This window comes from Centruroides sculpturatus, unplaced genomic scaffold, assembly GCF_000671375.1.
Source record: "Centruroides sculpturatus isolate CEXI.00-Female unplaced genomic scaffold, Cexi_2.0 scaffold796, whole genome shotgun sequence".
NCBI lineage: Eukaryota > Metazoa > Arthropoda > Arachnida > Scorpiones > Buthidae > Centruroides > Centruroides sculpturatus.
The window spans coordinates 358,939-382,794 of NW_019385038.1; the positions used below are offsets into that span (position 1 = coordinate 358,939).

The following is a 23,856-nucleotide window of genomic DNA, read 5'->3' on the forward strand; positions in this document are numbered from 1 at the left end:
TTTTTTTTATTTAAATATTTTAAAAATAATTTAGTTGTTATAAAATATTTAAGTAAAATAATTTAACATGACTTTTAAAAGATATTTTGTTAATTTTTTTTGACGTTTAACATCTCGTGATTAATAAATAAAAGCTTTTACTGTAGTGTTTTATTCTAAAATTAATTAATTATCTTTAAAGTCTTAAAATTACTTTAAATATTTTATTCTTTTACTAATTTTTATTTAAATTTATTTGTAAGAACTTAGTTTGTAACATAGTTTTATTTTTGATTATGATCAACAACTCGACGTGTTTTTATTTGTTTATATACTAAAGAAAAAGCGTATAGTAAGCAATATATTCCTGAAAATATTCCTAGGAACAGAAATGTGTAAACAGAAATTTACACATTTTTACTATCCAAGACAAGAAAAATATATTAAAATTTCTATAAGTTCTATCTGAAAAATATGTCACGAAGCAGAATAATCAGAATAAATGGTGCAATATTTAAATATAAATATACTTAGAAAACAAAGTCAAAAATGGGTACTTTTCTCAACCAAAAAACTGTCATATGCTATATATTTTAAATTTATTCTAAGCTTCTTTCTTCTTTTTCCTTTCTATCTTTGTGTTTTTTATGTATTCTTCTGTTGTAATCAATCATTGTTTTCTGAAGTTTCTATTAACACACAATGCTACAGATCAGGAAAGAGATTATACACACTTCTTCAACCATCAATTACTTTTTACATATTTATTTTTCTTATTATTAATTTTTTTGATTAAATTTCAATTCCTGATTCTTATATATAATATTTATTTTATCTCTAATTTTTATATATTATAGCTGACTGCAGTTTTCTACTGGCTAATGCCCAAATTGTGGACTTTCCTATCGTATATTGCTCCGAAACATTTTGTAAACTTGCGGGTTATAACAGAGCTGAGGTGATGCAGAAGAGTTGTCGTTGTAGTTTTATGTTTGGTGAGTTAACAGACAAAGCCACTATATCGAGGATAGAACAGTGCCTGGATAATCAATCGCTTGACCAAGTGGAGATCCTTCTCTACAAGAAAAACCGTAAGTTAATGTCATATTTAAAGAATTTTTACAGTTTAAAATACATTTATTTCAACAGAATTTATTAAAAAATCATTAAAAATATAAAAATATGACCAAACATTAGAAGACATAAGTTAAAATTTTAGATAAATCCCCATCCTCCCAGTTTATCAAGACTTTTCCCTTTGGAGTCGTTGAAGAATTCTTCAGAAAACTTTATCATTTCTACACTTTAATAAAGCCTTTAACTCTTATCTGATGTCTAAAAGATTCTTCCATAACTAATTTCTAAAAGAAAATTAAAATTTAAGGTATATTTTAATATATAGAAAGTTCCCATTTAATTTAAAATTAAATAAAAAGAGTTAATTAATTTTATTAAAGAATTTATTTTAAAATTAAAAATATATGCCATATTTAAAATTAATAAATGCTTCTTGGAATCGCCCGAAGTAAAAGAATAGCGTGAAGATGAGAAGAAAGTAATTCTTGCGTAACTAATGCGCAAACAATGTTTAATTTAAGTCGACTCATAAAATCTGCCTCTCACACAATATTTATGTTGAAAGAAGTTCTGGATTAATATAATAAACAGCTGTCATTTGTTTTTGATTTCTTTTACTTTTAAATTATTACAATTTTATAATAAAATTTGTCATTTTATGAGATTAAATTCACTTACATCATTAATCTTCTTCAAATTTATAAGTTTTAAATATACATTCAAATTCTTTAATTGATAAACATTCTTAGTTATAAACGTCGAAGCTATTTTCATTTTTTTTAAAAACTATTCTCGGATAAAATAGAATTTACGATAAAATAACGCACAGTACAGTGAAACCTGTGAATAAAGACCAGGAACAGAAACAAAAATATAATCTTTATGGAGGTTATTTTGCATATATTTCTGCTTAACACTCTAATAACGGCAGCCGTTTGTAGGTGGCTTTTATTAGAGGGTCGACTGTATATTAAAATTTAAATGAATTTTATCTTAGTTTATACAGTGAACTCCTGTATAACGCGCTCCTCTATAACGCGGAACTTATCCCCGCGTTGTACGCGAATCTGTTATAATTCATTCGATATAGCTTTGATTATTAGAAAGTATAATACAAACTTCCTGTACGTTATATTATATAAGTTGAATTAATCATAAGTGATAACTTAATTCATCATCATACATCGATAATAATGCTGATCAAGTGTTCCTCCATTCTAAGATAACAAAATTATGATATTTATATATAATATCTAATGAACGTTCTACTACTTGAAAAACGTTAATTTACTTAATGAAAACTTCAATTTTCAGTCTTTTTTTAATGAAAATAATGATAAAAACCGAAGTAATTCTTGAAAAATTAACTAGAATGTCGGCATTTTTAGTTTATATATTTAATATAAGAACTCTTCTATTAAAATTATAAATAAATTAACGATTTATTTGCATTGTGATATAAATTCCGTTTTATAAGCTNGTAAAAGAATAGCGTGAAGATGAGAAGAAAGTAATTCTTGCGTAACTAATGCGCAAACAATGTTTAATTTAAGTCGACTCATAAAATCTGCCTCTCACACAATATTTATGTTGAAAGAAGTTCTGGATTAATATAATAAACAGCTGTCATTTGTTTTTGATTTCTTTTACTTTTAAATTATTACAATTTTATAATAAAATTTGTCATTTTATGAGATTAAATTCACTTACATCATTAATCTTCTTCAAATTTATAAGTTTTAAATATACATTCAAATTCTTTAATTGATAAACATTCTTAGTTATAAACGTCGAAGCTATTTTCATTTTTTTTAAAAACTATTCTCGGATAAAATAGAATTTACGATAAAATAACGCACAGTACAGTGAAACCTGTGAATAAAGACCAGGAACAGAAACAAAAATATAATCTTTATGGAGATTATTTTGCATATATTTCTGCTTAACACTCTAATAACGGCAGCCGTTTGTAGGTGGCTTTTATTAGAGGGTCGACTGTATATTAAAATTTAAATGAATTTTATCTTAGTTTATACAGTGAACTCCTGTATAACGCGCTCCTCTATAACGCGGAACTTATCCCCGCGTTGTACGCGAATCTGTTATAATTCATTCGATATAGCTTTGATTATTAGAAAGTATAATACAAACTTCCTGTACGTTATATTATATAAGTTGAATTAATCATAAGTGATAACTTAATTCATCATCATACATCGATAATAATGCTGATCAAGTGTTCCTCCATTCTAAGATAACAAAATTATGATATTTATATATAATATCTAATGAACGTTCTACTACTTGAAAAACGTTAATTTACTTAATGAAAACTTCAATTTTCAGTCTTTTTTTAATGAAAATAATGATAAAAACCGAAGTAATTCTTGAAAAATTAACTAGAATGTCGGCATTTTTAGTTTATATATTTAATATAAGAACTCTTCTATTAAAATTATAAATAAATTAACGATTTATTTGCATTGTGATATAAATTCCGTTTTATAAGCTTTGTTATTTATAGATTTTATTGACATAAGTATTATTTGAATGCTTTTCACATTTACTTTTATAGGCAAACTATAAATTTCTCAACGTTTTCTATAGCTTATTGCAGTTTTATTTGTTAAATTTGGAAAATTCTTTTAAAAATTTATGTACTAAATATAATAATTATATTAAATTATATTAATATGAAAGATTAAATTTTTCAGTAAAATAAAAATATTATTTAATCTTTTCTATTCCGTTTCTTTAATGACAGATGAAAATAAAAAATTTGGATTAAAATCAAACTTTTTAAATTTAAAATACAAACAAAAAATTACTTTTTAAATTCTTTTTCTTTAACAATTTTCCTTCTATTTTTAAAATTTTGTAAATCTTAATTTTAAAATTTCAATTAAAAAATAAATAAACATTAATGTAAATTAAATGGGTTTATATATATACATTTGTAAATTTAGAATGTTGATAATTTAAAAATAAATAAATAAATAATTGCGACGTTTTTAGAAAANTTTTTTTTCCACTTTCATTCTAACTACAATAATAAATACTACAAATTTTTATTTATTTTTTAATCAATTTATGTATCTATAAATAGAAAATAATAAAAATAATATATTTTAGTAGAAAGTCTTTAAACATTTTATTATATTTCTAAAAATTTTGTTGATGGTTACAAGTAAAAAGTTGAAAATATTTCTTTATAATTTATATAAAATCTCTGTGAATATATAAATATAGGCCTAATAAAACTTTAAATCGAAGGACAAATTAATTTTTAATATTTATATTTTTAAATTTTTAAATAAATGTTTGAAAATACGAGGCATATGAATAAGATATAGCTTAGGGACGAGAACTAGGATGAGAAGGAGGAGAGAAGGATCTGCTCTCCTCCTTCTTATCCCTAAGCAATATCCTCTTTTCTTTAACCTATTCCTTTGAGTAGGCTCTACTCCCTAATAATAATATTCTGATATCAAATTTAAAGTTTCTTACACGTGTACAGAATTGATGACTAAATAAATGAATATCATAATAAAAATAATTAAATTTTAAAAAATTCAAATAATTTTATTATAAAATAGATTAATTTTTCTCCTTTCGTATAAGGGCGTTTAGCCAATTTTATAATCGTGAAGATTAAAAAATAATATTTAAGATGGATGACCAGCGATGTTGTTTGTTTCCTTATGAAAATGTTTAGGTTAAAATCCTTTAAAATTTATTAAGTTAGGAAGAAGAAAGGAAGAAAAAAAAACTGCAAATGTTAAATTGAACATAAGATTAATTTTGTTGCTTTAAGAACTATTTTTTTGCATCTAATCGAATTAAAGTAAGCGCCTTTACATACGAATCTATTTTAAGTTTGACCCAGTTGCATGTTAATTAGTAGGTAATTATTTAAATACTTTTTAACAGTCATCAGTTTGTCTCTTGAGAAATTTTGATCCTGTGAATTATGAAGATCGATTATTTTAATTTATTATAAATTAATTTAAAGTAAGATTAACAATGAAATACTTCATTCTTTTACTAAACAAAACAATTGAGATTTGTATAGACTTGTTATACTTTATGCGTTTTAATAGTACATTAACAGCAAAACGTGACGCTAATTCGTATAAACGTTATATTAAGCAAAAAATAGAACTTTTTGACACTATTATGCGTAACAATAAGCTTGATATATTGAAAAAATTTTTATAAAAAGCTTTGTTGATTTGTATAAATAAACTTAACATTAAATTTAAAGCGTATCAAATAATATATTGTCCGCAGATACGTAGCTATAATGTAGTTCGTTTTATTACTTTAAATACCAATTTTACGTTAGAAGATTAATTTATTTATAAAAAATTAATTAGAAATAAAACTATTATATAAGTTATATTATTTGCAGCTTATAAAAATACTTTATATATTTACAATTATGGGAAATATTTAAAATTACTTACTAAGCAATGAAGTTTTGTTAATAAATAATTAAAGTAATTAATTTAAAGAGTTTAAATTTTAATATAAAAATAGAAAATAAGACATTTCACATTAATTAAATTATTGTCAGAGAAATCTTAAATAAACTTTAATATCATTTTTTATTGTTTCCTTTTATGTACTATACAGTACGTCAAATACTTCCGATCAATATTTAAAGTATTTGAAGTACTGTACATAAAAGGAAACAATATTTAAAGGTAGGGAATTGCCATTATTTAATTTTTGTGTAACTTTGGCACAGATTTAAGCATCAAAATACCTTCAGACTATGTAACTTACGGCATGCCAATGGTCGAGTGGCTAGAGCACCTAAACACGATCACGGACACGGTCACGGGCGCGTGGACTTTTGCACATTTTCTTTGCGTGTCTAACACTTAAATATGAGTCAATTTTCTATAGAACAGTCCTCTTGGAAAGCATCCCCTTGACGTATTGGGTATCTGTTGCGTTACCTTATCCCATCAAACCAATCAGTACAAATAACGTATTTATCATATCTTTTTATCTCGTTTTATGTATAAACCAATTTGAAAAATATTGTTTCGTTATTAATTATAATCTAGGCAGAATATTTCAACAATTTATCACTCGAAATATTCATTTATTTAAAAATAATAATTGCTCTCTTCACGCAAGACATCGCTATCTGATAATGAGGAGTGCTTGAGGAATTTCTGTTATAAAATTATCATTTTGTTACCAAACAAAAATCTCTATTAAATTTATTAAATTAAATCTATTAATTTTAAATATTTTCGTATTCTTTTTATAACAATGATGTGAGAATTCTGAAAACATTTACTAGAATACCTTCATAATAATAACAATAATGGTAATAATAATCATAAAATTAAGCATTAAAATAAAAATAAAAGTATTAAAAAAACAATTCATTTTAATGGAGAGTTGCTTAGATAATTATAAAAATACTTTTAAAATCTTAAAACGATTTAAAACGAATGATTTTTAAACAAATAATTACCTTAATTATTGTAATTGATAAAACCTTTACAATCGTAGCCATAAAAATTGTCATTATGATTAAACTAATGGTACATTTACCTACAAAATCTCATCTCAGATATTACGAAGCAAACTATCTAACCTAAGCACTCATTGACGTCATCAGCTATATATATAATTCTGCTTTATGTTGATTGATTCGACCGAAATGTGTAAATTTCTGTAATGATTCCAGTAACAACAGTTAGCTTATGCATGCTTAATCCCATTGGAAATTACTTCTGGTGTACATATTTACAGATGTTTAAAATCTTTGTTTTTAGAATTTTATTCTATCAAATCCGATCAAAATATTATCCTTAAAAATCTTATTTTTTCGGTTAATAATATTTTTCAACTGAATTAAAAATCTCCTCTTTTTCAAAGAGAGTCTTTGAAAACTTACAAATCCATACAAAGAGGATTAGAAAGAGCTGGAAAGATGCGATTCCAAGCTTGAAAACTATTTGAGAACTTTATAAAATTGTTTATTTTATAAGTTTTTGATTAAAATACGATAAAATTTTGATGGATAAATTTAATTTTTTTTTAAATTTAGGTAGCCCATTATGGCTTCTTTTACACATAGCACCCATTAAAAATGAAAAAGATGTTGTTGTTTTATTTCTGTTGACATTTCGGGACATAACAGCTCTGAAACAACCTCTGGAAGACGATGCAGCCAAAGGTAAATATTTTTTATAGCCCTAATGAGTTAAAAATAACTTAAAATTTTATATAAAAATTCCTCATTTCCATTTATCATTTTATTTCTTCTATTTTTCATTTTCGATTGTAGAAAAAAATAGAGGCTAATTTCGATAGCAATTTCTTCAGTTAAAATAATTATCGTTAAATTAAATTTATTTAAAATATATCGCATTTTTGTAAGAAATATGCATTTTAATTAAAAATTTTTGTATTTTTTTAAAAAATAAATTATTATTAATATCTTTATGGCAAAAGTTGGGATGTTGGATTTGCTGAAATTTCAAAAATTTCTGGAATATATCCAAATATTTCAAGAATGAACACCTGGAATATTTTTCTATATTTGGAAAATTTATTAACTTTTTCCATTGAAACAACTCCAAAAAAGTTTGAAGAGTAAAGCTTTTTATAAAACTCATAAAAACATATTTTGACTTATATAAGTATATATATCACAGATGTGATCTGAATGAAGTTAAATTCTGCTGATGATGTTAAAATTACTTTAATCAAATAATTAAATTTTAAAAATTGTTTATTTATTATGTTCAAATTTCGAATAAAACTTCAGTCGTTCATTTTTTAAAGTATTTTATTTATTTATTTATTTATTTAAATTAGTACAAGGTTTTCCACTTGTACGGAAAATTAAATAGTTTATATTTAATTTTTGTAAATAAATTCGAAAATAAACTTTACTAATTTTCATACAGATACAAATCTTTTAATTTTACAAAAGAATACACTTTATATAATTGAATTTCTGCCTCTTTAATTAGCATATAAATTTATATTACAATTTGCTTATATTTTATTCATATATTTCTTTACTGTAACTAGGGATATGCTTCGAAATCAATATAGGATACGTAATAACTTAATACAACTATATATAAATGGTTATGAGCTAACTATTATGCAAATTTATGTAAAAAATTTATCGACAAATTTACATAAATTGCGATTAATTCTATATTGATGATTTTGTGGAGCTGTGTGTATTCATTTATTAATTTATATGATTTTGTTTACAAACAGATATGTGATGCTGTTGAATATTATTTTTTTAGCAGCTGTTGGTCTTAGTAAGTTTGCTCGATTGGCGAGATCTGTCACCAGAAGTCGTTCAGTCCTTGTCCAACAATTCTCTTCACATATTCCTGCAATAAAGTCCGAAAATGCCAAACAATCGCAGATTGCTCACGTAAGAAACCGCCATTAATTTTTTCACTTGTAATATCTATTTATTAACTTAGGTTTTATGGTTTTCAGATGATAAGCTTGAATTCCGATGTCCTGCCCCAATACCGTCAAGAAGCACCCAAAACTCCACCCCATATTCTTCTCCATTATTGCGCCTTCAAAGCTATCTGGGATTGGGTGATACTATGCCTTACCTTCTACACTGCCATTATGGTGCCCTATAACGTTGCGTTCAAAAATAAAACGAGCGAAGACGTTACTTTACTGGTGTTGGACAGCATCGTGGACGTCATCTTTTTCATCGACATCGTGTTGAATTTCCACACAACATTTGTCGGACCTGGAGGTGAAGTTGTTTCGGACCCAAAAATCATCAGGATGAATTATTTGAAGAGTTGGTTTATTATTGACCTCTTATCGTGCCTACCTTATGATGTCTTCAATGCCTTTGACCATGATGACGATGTAAGTTCTGAGTAATTAGCGAGGTTGCGGCCGACGTTCTCAATGCGAAAACGTGTACGCCGGACGTTCAGCGCCGCCATCCTGTAAGCCTAGAAGTTTAACAATGGCGTTTGGAACGTCAATGAAATCATACTCGACCAATGAAATCATACACCATTGTCAAATTTCTAGGCTTACAGGATGGCGGTGCTGAACGTCAGACGTACACGTTTTCGCGTTGAAAACGTCAGCCGCAATCTCTCTATTAAAACTTTACATATTACGTCTGGAAGATAAATAATATTTTATTTTATAGCAAGGAATCGGCAGCCTCTTCAGCGCCCTGAAAGTGGTTCGCCTACTTCGACTCGGTAGAGTTGTAAGAAAGTTAGATAGGTATTTAGAGTACGGTGCAGCCATGTTAATTCTCCTTCTCTGCTTCTACATGTTAGTAGCCCATTGGCTAGCTTGTATTTGGTATAGCATAGGACGTAGCGATGCCGAAAACAATTGCACTCATAGCTGGTTATGGAAATTATCCAATACAACCATGAAAGATTTTCATTTTCGCATCTCTAATCAAACTATGAAAGGTGAATTAGTGGATGGGCCTCCTCGTGGTACCATGTACGTTACAGCTTTATACTACACAATGACGTGCATGACCAGTGTAGGGTTTGGCAACGTTGCAGCTGAGACTGACAATGAGAAGGTTTTCACCATTTGCATGATGATCATCGGAGGTAATTAGCATTAATCTTTGTCATATTTTAAGATAATGAATCGAAATTGATACAGCAAACTTATCAATCAGATTACAGAAACAAAAAATTAAATATGAAAATTATTATTAATATTGTTCATATTTGATTTTTGTCAACTGCAATGAATTTAAATATCATTTGAAAGGAATTTTAATTATAATCGTTTGAATGTAGTTTTCTTAACTAAAATTGCTAACAATGATGAATAGAAAGTTTTGTTAATTATTTCTCTCTCGAGATTATTATTAAAATTATTTTCAAATTTAAGCAATTACGGTTAGGTAAACCACATTTTCAATTAATAATCATTAAGAAAATAATGTTTTCAAATACTTTTCTATCGAATATATTTTTATATCTATTTTGGAATGATGCTGTCTATTTTCACGTAAATTTTTGGTTAAATTTATCTCATTTTCTATTTTATAAAGTTACCTTAGTGAACAATAGTTTACCTTGTAATTACAACGCATTTTAAAACGAGGAAATTCGTTTACAGCTCTTCTTTACGCTACAATTTTCGGTCATGTTACAACAATCATTCAACAAATGACATCAGCAACAGCTAAATATCACGAAATGCTTAACAGCGTGCGGGAATTTATGAAACTCCACGAGGTGCCTAAAGCATTAAGCGAACGAGTTATGGATTACGTTGTTTCCACTTGGACAATGAGTAAAGGAATTGATACGAAAAAAGTATTTGCCTTGTTTTAAAGAATCATAAATCATATCTTTTTTTCTGACAGAGATTGATTTACAACATTATTTCTTTCTTCCAGGTATTGAGTTACTGTCCGAAAGACATGACAGCCGACATCTGTGTCCATCTAAACAGAAAAGTTTTCAACGAACATCCAGCTTTTCGGCTTGCCAGTGATGGTTGCCTCAGAGCACTTGCTATGTACTTCAGCATGGATCACAGCGCACCTGGTGATTTGCTGTACCATACTGGAGAAAGTATAGATACACTGTGCTTTGTCGTCACTGGATCGTTAGAGGTTATACAGGATGACGAAGTAGTTGCTATTTTAGGTAAATACCGAATTTTGTTTTATAGAAAAAAATACATAAAAATATAGAAAAAAATTCTTTGCGTGATTATCTAAATGTCAAACTAACGATACGAATTTTGCGTGACGGGAGAAGGTCGTCACGTTTTACATTATAAAAAAACAATCATAAATGATCATTTTAGTAGAATCCGGTGCGAAGGTCAATTGCGGGAAGTGGATGTATTATTATTTTTATTTTTAAATTTACTAAAACCAAAATCAATTTTTTTACACAAAATCGATAATGATATAGTTCAAAAAGTAATTATTTATATAATTATAAATTTAATCTAACATTTAGCGAGAATACTTAAATATGATGTATAACATTTGTAAAATAATTGCAGATTCTCAAATAAAATATGTTTAACAAGTTTCCAATGGCAAAAATATAAGAAAAATTGAAAAAAATCTTTAAATTTTTGTTTTTTATTATCTCAGAACATATAGGTTTATTTCCCTTCATTTTGAAGATTGAGCAACACATGGCCTTTTATAACATCCTCTTTTATTAACAATAAGCAAACTCGATTTAACCATCTAAATGCAATCTTTAATTAATTTTGTAAGTGAATTTAACGTAGTTTATATGAGAAATCTAATCTGAAAAGTAAAAATCTTCAGCAAAATACATTTTCTTTATCTCAAATTGTTAAAGTTTAAAAAAGCGCTTTAGTCTTTTTCCCTTTTTTTTGCATCGTTTAAACGGAATAAAAAGTTTAAAAGTTTGATAAAATGGTTTTCTGCGAATTTTTATAGTTCAATAATTAAGGATGCTGGAGATCGTAAAGTATGGGTTGGGTTTCCGTTGCAAAGGTCAATCGCAAGATGTTTCATCATCTACATGTGTCTGGGCGTTTGCTTTCTTTGATGGGATTTTTGAGAATAATGCTGTTAAATGTTCATTTCATCCGTCACGAAACTGAAAAGGTCGGTGTTAATCTTCACTTAGTCTCCTGACTAATTTAATGAGCCTTGACTGATCTATATATCCGTAACGAATAAAAATTCATAAATCATTTAACAAACGGTTCATGAATATTATGAATATATGATAGTGTATTAATGGAATATTTAAGTGCTAAAGAGGAGGAGGAGGAGGAGAATCTTTTAGGAACTTTCTTTTAGCTAAATTAGAGCATTTGGAAGTTTAGTATATTTAATATATCATCTATCAGTACAAACGTCTTTCGATCAACTAAACTTTTGGATTCATTTTATGGAAAAATTACGAAAAATTAATTACTCATAAAGTGTTTGAATTATCCTTCTCAATTTCTCTATGAATTATTATTCTTAATTAATACTCTCTTGTACTGTAATTAGATTCAATTTAATATTAGAATTTTTATTTATTTCTTTTCATATGATCAAAACTATTTACAATTCCTTTGTATTTATTAAAGAATCTTCCTATTTTATGTTATTATCTAATGTTAAATCTGTGTTTTTCAAGCAGAATAAACACTTCTAATTATATTTTTGCTGATAAAGAACACATGAATAGTATCATTTGCACGTTTTTATGCTTAATTTTCGTCGAATTAATTTTAATTGTGTCTTCGGACGCTGGAAAGTATTCATCATGTATAAACTGATTTTGAACACAATGAAGAATAGTCCTTCAGCCCTTCTTTTAGACTGGAAAAAGGACTGTTTCTCTTTGTGTTTAAAGTCATCTTACATACGTTTAATTATATCTGTACTAATTAATCTTTTCTGCAGTTTATTTGAGAAAAAAATTAATTACAATAAACAAGCATTTTAAGCAAGAAAAAATGAATACATTGGCGTTTAGAGTGTATAAAAAATTCATGTTTTTTAATGTTCTAAAGGTTATGAGAATGAGGGATGCTATTAAATGTAAGCCAGCATTTTTTATTATTTATTTATTTTTGTTAAATTCCACACTACACATTACGACACGTTATATAAATAAATGGATGTATATTTTATTTGATTCTACTATTTATTTAAATGCCTTTTTATATTCAAAATTCAATTTTTATGTGCAAATAAATTTCATAGCTTAAAACTGTTTCAAATGAAACCCATTTAACTTCATCAGAATGATAAACATGTAAAACACGCCAAAGACTTATATGATAATTTAATTTAACTATAAAAATTCTTACATTTAAACCTCCTGCAATGTTCTAAACGTCTTTCATTCATCATGGCAGAATTCTTTTGTTCTCAGTCGCTTTCCATTTTATTTTATTGAATTGAACTTCTAACCACATTTCTCTGACAAGTGAGCTTATTTACTCATATATTTGTCTGTAGTTCTTTATAAGCTATATCAACTCTATAGAAGCATTAATATAAGAAGAGTATTTGAAAAAATGGCTAAATTATTAGATTTTTACAACAAAGAAATGGAGTAAAAGAATAGAAAAATATATATATAAAAGTTTGATAATAGGAGTATCAAAAGTGAATTTTTCGATTCATTCTAACAAAAGAAATATCATAGAAATGAGATAAAAATAGCAGCTTTTTCATAATGAAATACTAATAGAGAAATAAAAGGATATTTTATAACTTTATAGATATAAACGTGATGGCAGATGGTATGAATTTTTTTTTTGAGTTCATACCTCACAAAGGATTCTTAGTTTCATTATATTGTAATTTCGTGAAAAAAAAATCACAGGGTGTAATCACAGACGAGGCAAGTTCTGTCTATAAATACTTTACTACAGGTTACTTTACTTTCAACGTTCAACTTTCTTAGTGGGCTATTCGAACATCTCATTTGGGGCAAAGTAGGTCACGCGTATAATGTTTCTGCAGGTGGTGCTTTTAGTATATTGCCTCCAGAATGTATCAAACATGCGATTAATGTGTTTCAGCTGAATTACCGTGGATATTTCCCGAAATGGAATAAAGATAACTTGTATTAATGAAGAATTGATTGCTCTGCTTAAATGGTGTATTTCTCTGATTTACATGAAGTAAATTAAAATTTTATTGATTAAATATGTTTTTATCGTTCTTGAAGTTAATTTAATGAGATTCACTTATTTTTTAAAATTTTTCTTTCATTATAAACCGATATGAATTTTACTTACGTTTATGATACCGCTTTGTTTGGCTTATTGTGTGATCTTTAGCACTTTTAAAGTTAACTAGTAGTAACTTTAATACCTTAATAAATTATTATAATCTTTTATTTTTCGTATAATTGATATATTATGACTAAAAGTAACTTAGCTTTTAGCATCCTAGAGCAAAAACTTACAAGGTGCCCGAAAAGTAGCGATACATAGGAAAATTTAACATTTATTAGAGAAATGTAACTTTAATTACACGATAAAACTATTTTTACATATCGGCTATTTCTTTCCAAATATACGAATGCGCTTAAGCTAAACTCATGTTAACATATCAAATGTTATGCACCTAATTGAAACATCAAATGTATTATCTAAAGGAATTCCATTAGAATGATCCATGTTTTGAATCTTTTCCTGGCACACCAAAGACTTCAAATACACAGACAAAAGTCAGGGAATTAAGGTCTGGAGACTACGATGATCAATTCATTAATTAACCTGGAAACTTATGATCCAATTTTCCTATGTATCTCGACTTTTGGGACATCCTGTACATCAATAATGCTTTTTCATATAATACAGATATATAATATATATTTTTAATTAAGTTGATGAGATTAAACATATTAAATATCATATGTTAGTTAACATAAAATTAATAATAATTGCATATTTATTATAGCATTACTATATAGAAATGAATTGAATTTTTACTTAAATTATTTTATGCTACTAAACATAAAATCTGAACGATTTATTGTCATACCATTTATAACAAGTACGGTCGATTCCCCTATAACACTGTTGATTATTCCGTTTTATATGAATTCCGTGTTGTACGAGTCACTTAGATTTTACAAATACGTGTGCCGGGCTGTGAATGGCTCATGTATTTGTAAAATCAAAGTGACTCGTACAACATGGAATTCGTATAAAACAGAATTATCAACAGTGTTATGGGGGGTCGACTGTATATTTATATTTTTTAAGAAAAATGCAAATTACAAGATATATTACAGAAACATTATTTTTTAATTATAATTTTAACGTAGTTTAATGATGAATTAGATAGATTACAAATGCATGTTTTTTTATTTTGGATTCTCTCAAATATTACGTTTTAAATTTAAAAAAACAAATTCAAATTATAATAAGTGATAACTGTGGTGTATTCTTGTAGATCATTAATATAAATTAACAAAGTAAAATAGATTTTATTCGAGTTATTAAGATTCAAATATAAATAATGTTTCCTAATCTTACGTTGTTTCCAACTCTGATAAAATACAAAGACTAACTCTCTCCATTGATAAGAGAAACTATTCTTAATCTTCAATTCACTCTTCTATATACCATAATAATGCAGGATTTGATTCTATTCTGATAAAAATTAAGCTGCTTCTAGTAACAAAACATGAGCTATATACAAATAAACTAAAAAAAAATAATAAACTATAAGTAAAGAAATATTAAAGTTAATCATTAGCTTTCAAGCAAAATTAAAGATTATACAACAACTTAAACAGGAGTTATCACAATAAAATAAAATCTTTTATTAGTTTACAATGAAGGAAAATTTAAAAAAATGGATTAGTGATTTAATATTAAAATGTTAACATCTTATTTTTTTATATGTTAAATATAAATAAAGTGATATCTGGTTAATGAAAATAAGATGCTCGTCATATGCCTTTTATTCTTTCGAAAAAATTACACAGATAATTAAATTTAATACATTTGACAATTTTCTTCGTAAACTGGTTTTAAATATTCAAAAATTTAATTACACAAAATTATTTATTATCTGATTCTGAAAGACGAGTTGTGCTATCGCGCGTACAGCTAAAAAAGTCATTTGACCATCAATTTATTACATCTTATCAACAGTAATACTGTTGTTACATATTAAAAACATTATTAAATAATATAAATTATAATTTTAATTAATTAGGTAAGATTAAAATATTTTTATTGTATTTTCTCTCCATACGTAGATAATTTACAATATATTTAACGCAATCACACTTAAATAAAAACTAATTATAAATACTTAATATTTTTCTGTTTTATCTGATTGTTCATTACAGGATCTGTATTTTTGTAATTCATGATAAATAGGATCAAATTTAAATCTAACCTCACTTGTATAATCTTTATTTTTTAATATAACATTGATCTTATTTATAAAATATTCGAAAAATTAATTAAAAATATATTTTTTTATATAATTAATTTCAAATTTTTCAAAATTGAATTTTGTATTTTATAAAAATTCGATTCTAAAATTTATATTTTTTATTTATATAAATAAATACGTAAATGTAAATTAAATATATAGTTTTTCTCGTAAGCAATTTTTTTAAAACATAAATAATTAATATTTTGAATTTATTATATCGATCGAAGCAACAGTAACATATAAATTTATAACCATTTTCCATCTCATAATCGATAATATTATATATATATGTACCTTTCCTGAAGAAACTCGTAATGTTATTCTACTCTATTGATTCTTGTTCCTGCGATGGTTTGTGTGGGAAGTAAAGTGACCATGCAATATAAATGGTGCTTTTCATGATCCTGAAGTATTTACAACACAAAGAAGGCGTTACTCCAAGAATTGATCTTTAATTAGTCTGTAGGACACCTTTCCTTTACGTCAGGATGCTCATTTTTTTTATGTTTATATAAAACGTATGGAAAATTTTAACAAAACAGTTTTTAGTAACATTAAGGAAGTATAATTTGTATCAAACGTAATAACAAAATTCTGTTTTTATAAAAGATTTATCTTGCTTATATAAAAACGCTCCTTCTTTTATAAATTTTCAAAATTTGACAAAGATTTGTATGCCAAAATTTACAATAATTTTTAAGTATGGCGTGAGAATAAATCGTTTCGTCTCAGTCTAAAATATAGCCGAGTTTAACATAGACCACATTTATCAATAATTCAAGTGGACAATGCGTGATGCCATTCAGAAAGCCATCGAGATTTTCTTTCTCTTTTATTCTGGAAAACATCTGCTACGTAGAATGATTTGGCATCTACGAGATATTTTTAATGTCTTCTTGTAGAATATCCATGAATTTAAATATTAAAAAGATATCTTGACAGTCTGGAATATAAAATTACGTTTATTATTACTATTATTTGTTAATTCATTCTGGATATTAGAACTTGTGTCACGCGTTTTATGTAACAATATTTACCAAATATTATAATGGAAAGTGGCAATCTGCACTTTCTCCATCCAACTTCTAATAATCTCTTGAAATAATTCGAGTTTGCTTTGATATTAAGTTAGCAATTTATATAATAGTCTTATCTTCATTTACTCTCTTATATGTGCTGAATACAGAAGTATTTTCTTTTACTCTCTACAGTTTCTTCAGTACTCAATACTGAAGAGAACATAGGGAAACAAAAGCCTTACCAAAGAGAGTTATACTAGCAGAGGCTTCATTACATATCTGATTAAAGAATTAGTATAAAAATCAAGTTTATTTTAAATATAATAAGTTTATTGAAAATATTAAATATTCTTTCAATAAATTTTAATTATAATATTTNAGTTGGGATGTTGGATTTGCTGAAATTTCAAAAATTTCTGGAATATATCCAAATATTTCAAGAATGAACACCTGGAATATTTTTCTATATTTGGAAAATTTATTAACTTTTTCCATTGAAACAACTCCAAAAAAGTTTGAAGAGTAAAGCTTTTTATAAAAGTCATAAAAACATATTTTGACTTATATAAGTATATATATCACAGATGTGATCTGAATGAAGTTAAATTCTGCTGATGATGTTAAAATTACTTTAATCAAATAATTAAATTTTAAAAATTGTTTATTTATTATGTTCAAATTTCGAATAAAACTTCAGTCGTTCATTTTTTAAAGTATTTTATTTATTTATTTATTTATTTAAATTAGTACAAGGTTTTCCACTTGTACGGAAAATTAAATAGTTTATATTTAATTTTTGTAAATAAATTCGAAAATAAACTTTACTAATTTTCATACAGATACAAATCTTTTAATTTTACAAAAGAATACACTTTATATAATTGAATTTCTGCCTCTTTAATTAGCATATAAATTTATATTACAATTTGCTTATATTTTATTCATATATTTCTTTACTGTAACTAGGGATATGCTTCGAAATCAATATAGGATACGTAATAACTTAATACAACTATATATAAATGGTTATGAGCTAACTATTATGCAAATTTATGTAAAAAATTTATCGACAAATTTACATAAATTGCGATTAATTCTATATTGATGATTTTGTGGAGCTGTGTGTATTCATTTATTAATTTATATGATTTTGTTTACAAACAGATATGTGATGCTGTTGAATATTATTTTTTTAGCAGCTGTTGGTCTTAGTAAGTTTGCTCGATTGGCGAGATCTGTCACCAGAAGTCGTTCAGTCCTTGTCCAACAATTCTCTTCACATATTCCTGCAATAAAGTCCGAAAATGCCAAACAATCGCAGATTGCTCACGTAAGAAACCGCCATTAATTTTTTCACTTGTAATATCTATTTATTAACTTAGGTTTTATGGTTTTCAGATGATAAGCTTGAATTCCGATGTCCTGCCCCAATACCGTCAAGAAGCACCCAAAACTCCACCCCATATTCTTCTCCATTATTGCGCCTTCAAAGCTATCTGGGATTGGGTGATACTATGCCTTACCTTCTACACTGCCATTATGGTGCCCTATAACGTTGCGTTCAAAAATAAAACGAGCGAAGACGTTACTTTACTGGTGTTGGACAGCATCGTGGACGTCATCTTTTTCATCGACATCGTGTTGAATTTCCACACAACATTTGTCGGACCTGGAGGTGAAGTTGTTTCGGACCCAAAAATCATCAGGATGAATTATTTGAAGAGTTGGTTTATTATTGACCTCTTATCGTGCCTACCTTATGATGTCTTCAATGCCTTTGACCATGATGACGATGTAAGTTCTGAGTAATTAGCGAGGTTGCGGCCGACGTTCTCAATGCGAAAACGTGTACGCCGGACGTTCAGCGCCGCCATCCTGTAAGCCTAGAAGTTTAACAATGGCGTTTGGAACGTCAATGAAATCATACTCGACCAATGAAATCATACACCATTGTCAAATTTCTAGGCTTACAGGATGGCGGTGCTGAACGTCAGACGTACACGTTTTCGCGTTGAAAACGTCAGCCGCAATCTCTCTATTAAAACTTTACATATTACGTCTGGAAGATAAATAATATTTTATTTTATAGCAAGGAATCGGCAGCCTCTTCAGCGCCCTGAAAGTGGTTCGCCTACTTCGACTCGGTAGAGTTGTAAGAAAGTTAGATAGGTATTTAGAGTACGGTGCAGCCATGTTAATTCTCCTTCTCTGCTTCTACATGTTAGTAGCCCATTGGCTAGCTTGTATTTGGTATAGCATAGGACGTAGCGATGCCGAAAACAATTGCACTCATAGCTGGTTATGGAAATTATCCAATACAACCATGAAAGATTTTCATTTTCGCATCTCTAATCAAACTATGAAAGGTGAATTAGTGGATGGGCCTCCTCGTGGTACCATGTACGTTACAGCTTTATACTACACAATGACGTGCATGACCAGTGTAGGGTTTGGCAACGTTGCAGCTGAGACTGACAATGAGAAGGTTTTCACCATTTGCATGATGATCATCGGAGGTAATTAGCATTAATCTTTGTCATATTTTAAGATAATGAATCGAAATTGATACAGCAAACTTATCAATCAGATTACAGAAACAAAAAATTAAATATGAAAATTATTATTAATATTGTTCATATTTGATTTTTGTCAACTGCAATGAATTTAAATATCATTTGAAAGGAATTTTAATTATAATCGTTTGAATGTAGTTTTCTTAACTAAAATTGCTAACAATGATGAATAGAAAGTTTTGTTAATTATTTCTCTCTCGAGATTATTATTAAAATTATTTTCAAATTTAAGCAATTACGGTTAGGTAAACCACATTTTCAATTAATAATCATTAAGAAAATAATGTTTTCAAATACTTTTCTATCGAATATATTTTTATATCTATTTTGGAATGATGCTGTCTATTTTCACGTAAATTTTTGGTTAAATTTATCTCATTTTCTATTTTATAAAGTTACCTTAGTGAACAATAGTTTACCTTGTAATTACAACGCATTTTAAAACGAGGAAATTCGTTTACAGCTCTTCTTTACGCTACAATTTTCGGTCATGTTACAACAATCATTCAACAAATGACATCAGCAACAGCTAAATATCACGAAATGCTTAACAGCGTGCGGGAATTTATGAAACTCCACGAGGTGCCTAAAGCATTAAGCGAACGAGTTATGGATTACGTTGTTTCCACTTGGACAATGAGTAAAGGAATTGATACGAAAAAAGTATTTGCCTTGTTTTAAAGAATCATAAATCATATCTTTTTTTCTGACAGAGATTGATTTACAACATTATTTCTTTCTTCCAGGTATTGAGTTACTGTCCGAAAGACATGACAGCCGACATCTGTGTCCATCTAAACAGAAAAGTTTTCAACGAACATCCAGCTTTTCGGCTTGCCAGTGATGGTTGCCTCAGAGCACTTGCTATGTACTTCAGCATGGATCACAGCGCACCTGGTGATTTGCTGTACCATACTGGAGAAAGTATAGATACACTGTGCTTTGTCGTCACTGGATCGTTAGAGGTTATACAGGATGACGAAGTAGTTGCTATTTTAGGTAAATACCGAATTTTGTTTTATAGAAAAAAATACATAAAAATATAGAAAAAAATTCTTTGCGTGATTATCTAAATGTCAAACTAACGATACGAATTTTGCGTGACGGGAGAAGGTCGTCACGTTTTACATTATAAAAAAACAATCATAAATGATCATTTTAGTAGAATCCGGTGCGAAGGTCAATTGCGGGAAGTGGATGTATTATTATTTTTATTTTTAAATTTACTAAAACCAAAATCAATTTTTTTACACAAAATCGATAATGATATAGTTCAAAAAGTAATTATTTATATAATTATAAATTTAATCTAACATTTAGCGAGAATACTTAAATATGATGTATAACATTTGTAAAATAATTGCAGATTCTCAAATAAAATATGTTTAACAAGTTTCCAATGGCAAAAATATAAGAAAAATTGAAAAAAATCTTTAAATTTTTGTTTTTTATTATCTCAGAACATATAGGTTTATTTCCCTTCATTTTGAAGATTGAGCAACACATGGCCTTTTATAACATCCTCTTTTATTAACAATAAGCAAACTCGATTTAACCATCTAAATGCAATCTTTAATTAATTTTGTAAGTGAATTTAACGTAGTTTATATGAGAAATCTAATCTGAAAAGTAAAAATCTTCAGCAAAATACATTTTCTTTATCTCAAATTGTTAAAGTTTAAAAAAGCGCTTTAGTCTTTTTCCCTTTTTTTTGCATCGTTTAAACGGAATAAAAAGTTTAAAAGTTTGATAAAATGGTTTTCTGCGAATTTTTATAGTTCAATAATTAAGGATGCTGGAGATCGTAAAGTATGGGTTGGGTTTCCGTTGCAAAGGTCAATCGCAAGATGTTTCATCATCTACATGTGTCTGGGCGTTTGCTTTCTTTGATGGGATTTTTGAGAATAATGCTGTTAAATGTTCATTTCATCCGTCACGAAACTGAAAAGGTCGGTGTTAATCTTCACTTAGTCTCCTGACTAATTTAATGAGCCTTGACTGATCTATATATCCGTAACGAATAAAAATTCATAAATCATTTAACAAACGGTTCATGAATATTATGAATATATGATAGTGTATTAATGGAATATTTAAGTGCTAAAGAGGAGGAGGAGGAGGAGAATCTTTTAGGAACTTTCTTTTAGCTAAATTAGAGCATTTGGAAGTTTAGTATATTTAATATATCATCTATCAGTACAAACGTCTTTCGATCAACTAAACTTTTGGATTCATTTTATGGAAAAATTACGAAAAATTAATTACTCATAAAGTGTTTGAATTATCCTTCTCAATTTCTCTATGAATTATTATTCTTAATTAATACTCTCTTGTACTGTAATTAGATTCAATTTAATATTAGAATTTTTATTTATTTCTTTTCATATGATCAAAACTATTTACAATTCCTTTGTATTTATTAAAGAATCTTCCTATTTTATGTTATTATCTAATGTTAAATCTGTGTTTTTCAAGCAGAATAAACACTTCTAATTATATTTTTGCTGATAAAGAACACATGAATAGTATCATTTGCACGTTTTTATGCTTAATTTTCGTCGAATTAATTTTAATTGTGTCTTCGGACGCTGGAAAGTATTCATCATGTATAAACTGATTTTGAACACAATGAAGAATAGTCCTTCAGCCCTTCTTTTAGACTGGAAAAAGGACTGTTTCTCTTTGTGTTTAAAGTCATCTTACATACGTTTAATTATATCTGTACTAATTAATCTTTTCTGCAGTTTATTTGAGAAAAAAATTAATTACAATAAACAAGCATTTTAAGCAAGAAAAAATGAATACATTGGCGTTTAGAGTGTATAAAAAATTCATGTTTTTTAATGTTCTAAAGGTTATGAGAATGAGGGATGCTATTAAATGTAAGCCAGCATTTTTTATTATTTATTTATTTTTGTTAAATTCCACACTACACATTACGACACGTTATATAAATAAATGGATGTATATTTTATTTGATTCTACTATTTATTTAAATGCCTTTTTATATTCAAAATTCAATTTTTATGTGCAAATAAATTTCATAGCTTAAAACTGTTTCAAATGAAACCCATTTAACTTCATCAGAATGATAAACATGTAAAACACGCCAAAGACTTATATGATAATTTAATTTAACTATAAAAATTCTTACATTTAAACCTCCTGCAATGTTCTAAACGTCTTTCATTCATCATGGCAGAATTCTTTTGTTCTCAGTCGCTTTCCATTTTATTTTATTGAATTGAACTTCTAACCACATTTCTCTGACAAGTGAGCTTATTTACTCATATATTTGTCTGTAGTTCTTTATAAGCTATATCAACTCTATAGAAGCATTAATATAAGAAGAGTATTTGAAAAAATGGCTAAATTATTAGATTTTTACAACAAAGAAATGGAGTAAAAGAATAGAAAAATATATATATAAAAGTTTGATAATAGGAGTATCAAAAGTGAATTTTTCGATTCATTCTAACAAAAGAAATATCATAGAAATGAGATAAAAATAGCAGCTTTTTCATAATGAAATACTAATAGAGAAATAAAAGGATATTTTATAACTTTATAGATATAAACGTGATGGCAGATGGTATGAATTTTTTTTTTGAGTTCATACCTCACAAAGGATTCTTAGTTTCATTATATTGTAATTTCGTGAAAAAAAAATCACAGGGTGTAATCACAGACGAGGCAAGTTCTGTCTATAAATACTTTACTACAGGTTACTTTACTTTCAACGTTCAACTTTCTTAGTGGGCTATTCGAACATCTCATTTGGGGCAAAGTAGGTCACGCGTATAATGTTTCTGCAGGTGGTGCTTTTAGTATATTGCCTCCAGAATGTATCAAACATGCGATTAATGTGTTTCAGCTGAATTACCGTGGATATTTCCCGAAATGGAATAAAGATAACTTGTATTAATGAAGAATTGATTGCTCTGCTTAAATGGTGTATTTCTCTGATTTACATGAAGTAAATTAAAATTTTATTGATTAAATATGTTTTTATCGTTCTTGAAGTTAATTTAATGAGATTCACTTATTTTTTAAAATTTTTCTTTCATTATAAACCGATATGAATTTTACTTACGTTTATGATACCGCTTTGTTTGGCTTATTGTGTGATCTTTAGCACTTTTAAAGTTAACTAGTAGTAACTTTAATACCTTAATAAATTATTATAATCTTTTATTTTTCGTATAATTGATATATTATGACTAAAAGTAACTTAGCTTTTAGCATCCTAGAGCAAAAACTTACAAGGTGCCCGAAAAGT

The 23,856-nt window shown here is 27.2% G+C and overlaps 1 protein-coding gene across 2 annotated transcripts in view; it reads left to right on the forward strand.

Annotated features, from left to right (window-relative positions):
* The window catches only part of LOC111633736 (potassium voltage-gated channel protein eag-like), a 69,932-nt gene that overhangs the window by 40,287 nt on the left and 5,789 nt on the right, over positions 1 to 23,856 (forward strand). The window contains exons 2-8 of one of the 2 annotated variants that reach the window (XM_023378346.1): positions 837 to 1,070; positions 7,130 to 7,258; positions 8,352 to 8,485; positions 8,554 to 8,949; positions 9,245 to 9,671; positions 10,192 to 10,391; positions 10,475 to 10,727. In XM_023378346.1, coding sequence (XP_023234114.1) covers positions 837 to 1,070; positions 7,130 to 7,258; positions 8,352 to 8,485; positions 8,554 to 8,949; positions 9,245 to 9,671; positions 10,192 to 10,391; positions 10,475 to 10,727 — 1,773 coding nt within the window. Of the gene's footprint in view, positions 1 to 836; positions 1,071 to 7,129; positions 7,259 to 8,351; positions 8,486 to 8,553; positions 8,950 to 9,244; positions 9,672 to 10,191; positions 10,392 to 10,474; positions 10,728 to 18,344; positions 18,799 to 19,093; positions 19,521 to 20,040; positions 20,241 to 20,323; positions 20,577 to 23,856 lie in introns of those variants that run through there. The other variant, XM_023378345.1, reaches the window with a different exon arrangement.